The following is an 11,322-nucleotide window of genomic DNA, read 5'->3' on the forward strand; positions in this document are numbered from 1 at the left end:
TTTAAGTGAGATCGACTGATCAAATTTTTTCTAAAGATTAACAACAATACCATCAGTAATTAAGCGAAATTTTTCTAAAGAAAATAGATTATTACGAAAAGATCGATCATAATTTGATCGAAATCGTTCTTAAGAAAAAGACTTCGATCATTAACTGATCGAAATTTTTGCAAAGAAATAGAGAGAAATGGAGACTGATAATATCTTTTTGAAGAAAAAGTGATCTATAACTGATCGAAATTTTACTAATGAAAAAAGATTATTAACTGAACGAAATTTTTAAAGAAAAGATCGATCATTATTTGATCGAAATATTTCTTGAGAAAAAGACATCGAACATTTATTGATCGAAATTTTTGAAATAAAGATCAAGATCATTAACTGATAAAATCTTTTTTAAGAAAAATTTTCCTTAAAAAAATATCAATCAGTAATAGACAGACATTTTTATCGACAAAAAAAAAAGATCGAACAGTTACAGTTTGAAATTTAGAAAAAAAATATCTATCATTAATATATCGAAATTTTCCTAAAAGTGATAGATCTGTAGTAACTGATCGAAAGTTTCCTAAAAATGAGATCAATCAGTCAAGTTTTTCTAAAGAAAAAAGTTCAACCGATTCTGATCTTAGTTTTTTTAAGGAAATATTTCGATGAGGTCCTGAGCCAAATTTTGCTACAGAAAAAAGTTTGATAAGATTCTGATCTTAGTTTTTATAATGAAAAAAATTCGTTAGGATTCTCAAAAAAGTTTTTCTTCAAAAATATCTGATGTTACCAATGGAAAACTATATGAGATGTGATGAAGGTCGATGGAGCCCAAATTCCGACCGTGCACCACCCAAAAATCTTGGCCCTGACATTTGACGCTCTATTTACTTCCTCAACTCATGCTATTGCAATCTCGCACAAATTGCGAAGTAGAAACAAAGTCTTTATAGAACTGAGCGACATTATTTGGGGTATAGATAAAGAGAAACATATGGAGTCATGCCAACTTTAACATCCCTCGAGGCTTGTCAGGAAGTTCTTTTTATATACTAGAATAAACAGTTATGTGCAGGATACATTAGATTAATCATCGTATTACCAGCTTTAAACAACATTCATAGAGACGCCAGCAATTCCTCGGATGCAGGGTTCAGCATGAATGTGGTGCTTGGGGTACGCCCACCGCCCAATACAGACATCCCTCGAGGTGTCAGGAAGTTCTTCGTATATACGAGAATAAGTAGTTATGTGCAGGATACATTAGATCAATCATCGTATTACCAGCTTTAAACAACATTCAAAGAGACGCCAGCAATTCCTCGGATGAAGGATTCACCATGAATTTGGCGCTTGGGGTACACCCACCGACCAATGCAGACATCCCTCGAGGTATGTCAGGAAGTTCTTCGTGACATACCTCGAGTAGGATACATTAGATTAATCATTGTATTACTAGCTTTAAACAACATTCATAGAGATGCCAGCAAATCCTCGGATGCAGGATTCACCATGAATGTCGCACTTGGTGTACGTCCACCGCCCAATGCAGATACGGAAGAAAACCAGCCGGGAAGAACGACATGGGGCAACAGACTTAATGACTATTGTTCGCGCATAGACCTTGACGTCTAGATCCAATGGATTTATCCTGTTGAATTAGCACCGTTTTAAGGCCTAGATATTAATGCTGACTGACTAGAAATAGGTATAGTTTTAACTATTACAACAACAACAAGATATGACGGAATGACTCGAATTATTCGGCCAAGGGCTGTCAACCCCAGCAACAACAACAACAATACGAATCTTTTACAATTTCTGTATTCTTTTCACAATTCTTTAACTATTTTGTAAAATTTGTTTATATTAGTAAAAATAAATGTAAATTTACTTTTTTTAACATTTTTCTGCTGGGTATTTTAAAAGAGAAATGGAATTTGTAAAAATAAGTGAAAAAACAACAACTTAGAAAACGTATACAAGTTATAAGATGCTGCTGCAAAAATACTAATATATTTTTTTGTTATTATTTTAGTTACATTTTTCTACTGATGAGGGGAGACATTATAACGATTTCTCTTTTTTGTAAATGTCATCCAAAAAAAAAAAAACAACAAATAAATGGCAAAAACAACATAAGATAAAAAGAGGGGAGCTTTTTATTAAGCATGATTTTACATTTGTATACTGGCCGTAATACTCTTGTAGATTTGTTGTTTTTGTTTTTTTTTTTGCTATTTGTTTGTTGGCTTTGTTGGTTTTCTTTACAGATCTCCGTTATAATTACTATGATTATTATTGTTTTGTTGTTGTTAGTTTTGTGTTTTTTTCTCTCAATTTTCTTTACAATAATAGAAAATTAACGTTGTTATTGCTAGTAGTGGTTGTTGTTATATTTCTTTTACTTTTTCTAGTTTTTATTTCGAATATTTTTTCACTTGTTCGTGCAATTTTTTTTTTGTGTTTTTACTTTTTTTGTTTTTGCATTTGTTTTTCTTGAATTTTCTGTTTTCTCTTGTATTATATTTTTAGTAAATGTTTTGCTTGTTATTTATAATATAATTATTATGTTTATTGTTTTTTATTTAAGCAAAATTTATTGTTTTCTTTTAAAAACCCAAATTACTTAAATACACACATAATAATATGTGAAAAAAAACAGCCAGAAATAAAATTAAAACAAATTGTGCCATTCATTGCTATTGGCTTGAGATCGTTTAAATGTTTATTTGTGTTTTTTTTTTCATGATCTGCTAAAATATGTTTAAAATGTTGTACTTTTTTACTTTTTCTACATTGGGCTAGTACACAGCTACTGCTAATGACTATATGGTGATGGCGATGATGATTATATGCTGCGCTGTCTGGTGCTAGTTACCCGATTTTTCTTTTCGCAGTTAACAGCGCAGCAAAACCTTGAAATTATTTTTTATTTCATCTTTTTTTGCTGTTGCAATCTTATTTATTACTTTTTGCGTGTAAAAAAAACACCAGGAATTTAATCATTTCCTTGTAAAAATTCTATAACCAGTGGCATTTTTTTACAAAAATTTCTTTTTGCAAAAAAAAAAACCAACAACCTCCATTATTTTCTTCAAAATTTATTTAATACTTTTACTTTGCTGTTTGCCTTTTATATGTGCGTGTGTCTGTTGTTTTTTTTTCTCACCTTTTTTCTTAAACTTCACTCAATTATATATTTCACTTGTCACTTTTTTATTAATAATTTTTTTTTTCTTTCTTTGTAAACTTTTTTTCATCAATTATAATTTTGCATCGCCTAACCACGTTTCATTTGTTTTACATAGTTTTCTCTGGGTTTTTTGTTCCTCATTTTTGTTAGTGTTTTAAAATTATACAATTTTAGATAGACTGTTTTGTTTTTTTTGCACAATTTTATATTAATTTATGGTGTTTTATTATTTGTAGTATGTTGGAAAATTTTTTTCCTATTTTCGTTTTCATTTGCTCGGATAATAATTGGGATAATGAATGAAAACGTAATTATGGTTGCTATTTTTGCGTACTAAATGAACTGTGTTGCAGTAAATAGTAGTAGGAATATGCTACATTTAGTGGTTGCATTTTGAGGTAGCAAATACATTTGCCATGCAATGGGTTAATTTCAAAATGTAACAAAATCGGTTTTAAGATCTCAGATAAGTTGAATTTGAAGAAAACTTTGAAAACAAACATTAGAAAAATATCTAAAAGTGTTGTAGGATTTATTAAAATAATACATATTTGTAGCAATTTAAAAAAAAAATCAATTAGATTTTAAACCAGATTTTTCTAATGGAAAAAGTTTTATTTTATACAGACCGAAATTATTCTGAATAAAACAGTTCAAACAAACGATTTTTTTTTTTTTTTGAATGGGAGATTCTGAATGAAATTTTTCGTAAAAGCTTTATTGAGATTTTGAATGAAAGTTTTCTCAAGAAAAAAATTTCAATCGGATTCTAAACGAGCCCGGATTTTTTATAAAGACTCTGATTGAAATCTTTTTATGTAAACAAATAGGTATAAAGAAAAAAAAAATTCCATCGGATTCTGAACGTATTTTGTTCAAAGAAAAACATTGACTCAGAATCTGACCGAAATTTTGCTAAAGAAAAAATTTTAATCAAACTATGTTAGGCTTTTTTGACATAAACGACATAAAAAGCTTATTATGCTAAATAATTCTCAAATGAAAAAACTTATTTTAGTTGTTGTTTAAAAATACAATAAATTCTGAATCATTTAACTTTTTTTAACAAAAATTTCCTCTTTTAAGAGAGTTTGAAGCAATTCCCTTTAATTTAAATATCTCCAAAGTCAGTATATAAATTATTTTATACCTCTATGCAAACTATTTTTGATATCAGACAATTTCTTTAAAAAATTACCAACAATTTTTCATTTTTCTAAATTCCCTACAATGAGATGGTTAAAACACGTTATTACCGATATTGAAGAAGCACTGCATTATCATCATTCCCATTCGTCAACTCTGTACTCTTAATTCTCTTTTGTTTTATTTTCCATTTCATTCAATTATATTCCCCATCATACGTAAACAAACCCATAGCTCTATAAAAAAGTAGTAAAATAGTACTAAATAATTTTTCATTTCAGTACATAATAAAACAACTCGGCATTTATTGTTGCACAAAAAAAATTTTACTGCACTCTGGAGAAAATTTAGTTTTTTAACAAATTTTATTAGTTTTTCCTATTTAAAAATGTTGCAAACATAAAAACTATCAAGTAATAAGATGCTAGAAACATAATTAAATGAAATTATGTGTAATTGTGCTAAAAATAAAGTAGAGTGAAATATTTTTTCCAAAGTTCACACACACACGCACGTAGGAACAAAAGAAGATAATTATAAATATATGTAGAAGTGCATCAGTTCCAGTAGTGGACTGAAATATTTTAATGTTTTTATAAAAATTCAAAAAGAAAATTTGTATGACAATGTTTACTAATACCGAATCGCAGAAAACTTCATTTTTGGAACAGACAAAGGCAGCGCGTGAAGAAAGAGCTTTGGAGAAGCGCAGAGAATGGGCAGCCATAAAACTTCAGTCATCTATTAAAGGTTTCCTAGCACGTAGGCGTTATCAAAAGCAAATAATGTAAGTAAAATGTTAAATATCTGAAAGTATCCTGTAGGGGTGAGTATTTGACATATGTGCTTTTTTCTTCTTGTATTTAGCGAGGATTTTGATAGACTAATAGGCGGTAGTAGTGGTGGAGGTGTTGTGGATGATAAAAAGGATCTAATTAATTTACATGCGTCATCTACGGTTTATCCGGTTGTGAGGCGTTTCTTAACCACCTATAAATTGGACAAGCATTGCGATGAAACACGCGAACGTTTTGAGCGCTTATGTCGCTATTTAAATAAATCCATGGAAACAGAAGCTCCCAAATTATCATATGCCACATTGTGTTTGCAAAAGGATAAAAGGTATTTTTTTTAATAGAAGCAATACTATATAAGATTCTGATTAAAATATATTCTAAAGAAAAAGTTTGATCAGATTTTCGAAGAGTTTTCTTAAGAAAAAGATTCGATCAGACTCTGATCGAAAAGTTTTCTAAACAGAAATGACGGATCAGATTGATCGAAAGAAAAATGCTTGATCAGATGGTGATGAAAACAGTTTTTAAAGAAAAATGCTGGCTTGAAAATGTTTCTAAAGAATGTTGATTGATCAGACCCTCTCTGATCGATAAATTTTCTGAAGAAAAAGCTTAAACAATTCTCGAAAGTAAAAAGCTTGATCAGACTCTGACAGAAAATTTTATTGGTCAGACTCTGATCTCAAAGTTTTCTTAAGAAAGGTTTTTAAAATAAACTAAAAATATAAGTGCAAAAGACTTTCACTCAAATTATTCCATTTGTTTTAGTCTTCCTTGGATAGCGCACATAAAAACTCTGCTTAACTTTAATCTACAATTATTGGAAGATATTAAACCAGAAAGTCATACAGATAGTATATCTTTGGCATTATATCTTCATACATTAGTAGTTTTTACCTCACCGAAATCATGGGGCATTATGAGAATTAAACAATTTGAAAAATTACAACCAGCAATGCAGAAAATTTGTTGCAACATACAGGGCGATCTAATACAAAATAATTTTTTCAAAGTAATGAGAGTAAGTAGTGCAAAAATTTAAAAAAAATAATGTAAAAAAAAATCATAATAATAAAAATTTTTCTTTTCTAGTCCATACTCATAAAAGGAACTTCACGCGAAGAATTAACTTTAAAGCCCGTATCACTTATAGCAGTAATGACTTTATGCACTAGACCTTTATTGGATGGTGATTTTTCACGCAACATAATGGCACAATTTTTAATAGAAATACTATCGGCACCAGCTTTAGTTTATCATTTGAGTAACACTGCCCCTCAGTGTATAGAACAAATGTCTTCAATGTGGATATTGAAAAGAGCTTTGGGAATTTCCGAAGATATGGAATGGTTTAATGACTTTGGTAAAAGTATGCCTGGCACCAAGAGTTTGGCATTATTGGGCAATATTATTAATTTATTTAATATAGAAAATTTAAATGAAGCCAAGCTTTTGGCTTATCCCTTATTGACGGTGAGTAGTAAGCCAACGAAATGGAAGTCATTTACTTAATGAAAACTTATATTTACAGAACACAGTAACCTTGTTATTTGAAAATATACCCAGTAATTCCACCTCCAAGGGTGTCTTTACCCAATGGCATGAGCTTTTGGGTTGGCATACACCCTCCAAAGATCCTGCCCAAAATCAATGTGTTGCTTTGATCAAAAAACAATTTCATATGTTGTGGGGCATACGTTGTTTGCAAATATCTTTGGGTGATTTTCTCAAAGAAGTCAATGTCAATTTTGAACGCATAGAATTTCATCCACCTAGTCAAGCTTCCACCAGTAATTTACTGCGTCGTGCTTTAGATCGCAGTTCAACACGCACCAGTCTTAGTAAAAATTCCAAAGTCAATTGGCGTAAATTGGATTCACCCGAAGTCATACAAGTGTCACGTATATGTGCCATGTATTATGCCGCTTTAAATACTTTATCTCAATTGAAATTGGAAATTTTAACGGGCATTTGTTTTGTCGATAAGGTGTTCTATGATCTCTGGCTTTTTATCACCTCATTGGGTCCCAATTGTGCTTTAAAAGAGTTTTTGGAATTGTTTAAATGTGAAGATTTTCAGCGTAAGCCTCAGACGTCTATGTTAATGTTGTTTTGTGATAGTATGACACATTATGTTACGTGAGTTTTCTTCTTAAGTGATTTCATTGGAATGTTTTTGTTTAATGTTTGATTTTTGCAGAGTTCTTGACGAACACGAAATGTACACCGAACAGAAACTGTTTCAATTGAATGATTTTGTTATGTTGACGTATTTTTTAAATAATATTTTGTTTAAAATCATCAATGAGGATATATTTGGTAAGGAAAATAACTGATCAGATTCTGTCCCAAAATTTATCCAAAGAAAAATTGTTCTTAAGTAAAATGCTAAAGAAAACTGCTTGATCAGATTCTGATCGAAAATTTTTCTAAATTGTCAACAAAAGTTAATTTTTTTTTCATTATTACCTTTTGCTCTTTAGGCACCACAAAAAATATCACCCAATCTCCAGTTTTTATATCTCTACACACCTTAATGTTGTGTTTATATAAGAGAGATTGTCGTCGGCGTTTTACCCCTACTAACCATTGGCTAATACACGAAGTGAAACCTTCGACATTTATAAACGACTTGGAAAAGGGTAAACGTCATGCAGTTATATTACTGCAAAAAATGCCTCATATTATACCGCATGAAGATCGTGTTAAATTGTTTAGGAAATTTGTACAAAATGAAAAAGCGGTATTGGGTTTGACAGAATCAGCCTGTGCCTCTCCCAGATCGGCATTGATTGTTATACATCGTGAAAGGATTGTCGAGGATGGCTATAGACAATTGGCGGCTCTCAAGCCACATGCTCTGAAGGTAAAAGTGAAATTGTATAAAATGATCATTTAAATATAACTTTTCTCTCAAACAGGGAGTTATACGCGTACGTTTTATTAATCAACAAGGTTTACATGAGGCCGGCATTGATCAAGATGGTGTTTTTAAAGAGTTTCTAGAGGAGACAATTAAAAAAGTTTTTGATCCTTCTTTGAATCTTTTCAAAACTACTTCCGATCAGCGTTTATATCCCTCTCCCATCTCTTATGTCCAAGATAATCATTTACAATTATTTGAGTTTGTCGGCCGCATGTTGGGTAAAGCTGTTTACGAGGGCATAGTGGTAGATGTACCATTTGCCTCTTTCTTCCTCTCCCAGCTATTGGGACAAACTCATCAGGTTTTATATTCCTGTATGGATGAACTGCCCTCTTTAGATGCTGAGCTGTATAAAAGTTTAACCTTTATTAAACATTATGAACAAGATGTGTCTGATTTAAATTTAACCTTTTCCGTGGACCAAGATGTTATGGGTAAAATTGTTACGCATGAATTACATCCGGGTGGTAGAGTGCGTCCTGTAACCGATCACAATAAATTGGTGTATATACATTATATGGCTTACTTCCATATGAATACACAAATCCGTGAACAGACTCAAGCTTTTAATCGCGGTTTTCGTAGTATTGTTAACCCTGAATGGTTGTCCTTGTTTTCGCCTCCCGAATTGCAACGCTTAATATCGGGCGATACAGTACCGTTGGATTTGAAGGATCTACGTAAACATACTCAGTATTATGGAGGATTTCATGATTCACATCGTGTTGTTGGCTGGCTGTGGGATATTTTGGCAAAGGATTTTACAGAAGAGGAGAGGAAACTGTTTTTGAAGGTTGGTAGTTCAATTTGAGACTAATTAAGGACTAGACTATAGACTAGACTATAGACTAGACTATAGACTAGGACTATAGACGTAGACTATAGACTAGACTATAACTGACTATAGACTAGACTATAGACTAGACTATAGACTAGACTATAGACTAGACTATAGACTAGACTATAGACTAGACTATAGACTAGACTATAGACTAGACTATAGACTAGACTATAGACTATACTATAGGACTAGACTATAGACTAGACTATAGACTAGACTATAGACTAGACTATAGACTAGACTATAGACTAGACTATAGACTAGACTATAGACTAGACTATAGACTAGACTATAGACTAGACTATAGACTATAGACTACTATAGACTAGACTAGACTATAGCTAGACTATAGACTAGACTAAACTAGACTAGTAACTATAGACTAGACTATAGACTAGACTATAGACTAGACTATAGACTAGACTATAGACTAGACTATAGACTAGACTATAGACTAGACTATAGACTAGACTATAGACTAGACTATAGACTAGACTATAGACTAGACTATAGACTAGACTATAGACTAGACTATAGACTAGACTATAGACTAGACTATATAGACTAGACTATAGACTAGACTATAGACTAGACTATAGACTAGACTATAGACTAGACTATAGACTAGACTATACTCGACTATAGACTAGACTATAGACTAGACTATAGACTAGACTAGACTATAGACTAGACTATAGACTAGACTATAGACTAGACTATATACTAGACTATAGACTAGACTATAGACTAGACTATAGACTAGACTATAGACTAGACTATAGACTAGACTATAGACTAGACTATAGACTAGACTATAGACTAGACTATAGACTAGACTATAGACTGGACTATAGACTAGACTATAGACTAGACTATAGACTAGACTATAGACTGGACTATAGACTAGACTATAGACTAGACTATAGACTAGACTATAGACTAGACTATAGACTAGACTATAGACTAGACTATAGACTAGACTATAGACTAGACTATAGACTAGACTATAGACTAGACTATAGACTAGACTATAGACTAGACTATAGACTAGACTATAGACTAGACTATAGACTAGACTATAGACTAGACTATAGACTAGACTATAGACTAGACTATAGACTAGACTATAGACTAGACTATAGACTAGACTATAGACTAGACTATAGACTAGACTATAGACTAGACTATAGACTAGACTATAGACTAGACTATAGACTAGACTATAGACTAGACTATAGACTAGACTATAGACTAGACTATAGACTAGACTATAGACTAGACTATAGACTAGACTATAGACTAGACTATAGACTAGACTATAGACTAGACTATAGACTAGACTATAGACTAGACTATAGACTAGACTATAGACTAGACTATAGACTAGACTATAGACTAGACTATAGACTAGACTATAGACTAGACTATAGACTAGACTATAGACTAGACTATAGACTAGACTATAGACTAGACTATAGACTAGACTATAGACTAGACTATAGACTAGACTATAGACTAGACTATAGACTAGACTATAGACTAGACTATAGACTAGACTATAGACTAGACTATAGACTAGACTATAGACTAGACTATAGACTAGACTATAGACTAGACTATAGACTAGACTATAGACTAGACTATAGACTAGACTATAGACTAGACTATAGACTAGACTATAGACTAGACTATAGACTAGACTATAGACTAGACTATAGACTAGACTATAGACTAGACTATAGACTAGACTATAGACTAGACTATAGACTAGACTATAGACTAGACTATAGACTAGACTATAGACTAGACTATAGACTAGACTATATAGACTTAGACTAGACTATAGACTAGACTATAGACTAGACTATAGACTAGACTATAGACTAGACTATAGACTAGACTATAGACTAGACTAAGACTAGACTATAGACTAGACTATAGACTAGACTATAGACTAGACTATAGACTAGACTATAGACAGACTATAGACTAGACTATAGACTAGACTATAGACTAGACTATAGACTAGACTATAGACTAGACTATAGACTAGACTATAGACTAGACTATAGACTAGACTATAGACTAGACTATAGACTAGACTATAGACTAGGGACTATAGACTAGACTATAGACTAGACTATAGACTAGACTATAGACTAGACTATAGACTAGACTATAGACTAGACTATAGACTAGACTATAGACTAGACTATAGACTAGACTATAGACTAGACTATAGACTAGACTATAGACTAGACTATAGACAGACTATAGACTAGACTATAGACTAGACTATAGACTAGACTATAGACTAGACTATAGACTAGACTATAGACTAGACATAGACTAGACTATAGACTAGACTATAGACTAGACTATAGACTAGACTATAGACCTAGACTATAGACTAGACTATAGACTAGAC

The 11,322-nt window shown here is 31.7% G+C and overlaps 1 protein-coding gene across 1 annotated transcript in view; it reads left to right on the top strand.

Moving 5' to 3' along the window:
- Nucleotides 1-4,622: 4,622 nt before the first annotated feature.
- Nucleotides 4,623-11,322, top strand: part of LOC119609118 (ubiquitin-protein ligase E3B) — a 7,736-nt gene continuing 1,036 nt past the window's right edge. The window contains 8 exon segments of the mRNA XM_037963816.1: nucleotides 4,623-5,117; nucleotides 5,198-5,452; nucleotides 5,896-6,148; nucleotides 6,220-6,600; nucleotides 6,659-7,266; nucleotides 7,328-7,446; nucleotides 7,611-7,993; nucleotides 8,049-8,846. Coding sequence (XP_037819744.1) covers nucleotides 4,951-5,117; nucleotides 5,198-5,452; nucleotides 5,896-6,148; nucleotides 6,220-6,600; nucleotides 6,659-7,266; nucleotides 7,328-7,446; nucleotides 7,611-7,993; nucleotides 8,049-8,846 — 2,964 coding nt within the window. The 5' untranslated portion in view covers nucleotides 4,623-4,950.

This window comes from Lucilia sericata, unplaced genomic scaffold (assembly GCF_015586225.1).
Source record: "Lucilia sericata isolate MDLA Ls3-8-SP2 unplaced genomic scaffold, ASM1558622v1 Contig000930F_arrow, whole genome shotgun sequence".
NCBI lineage: Eukaryota > Metazoa > Arthropoda > Insecta > Diptera > Calliphoridae > Lucilia > Lucilia sericata.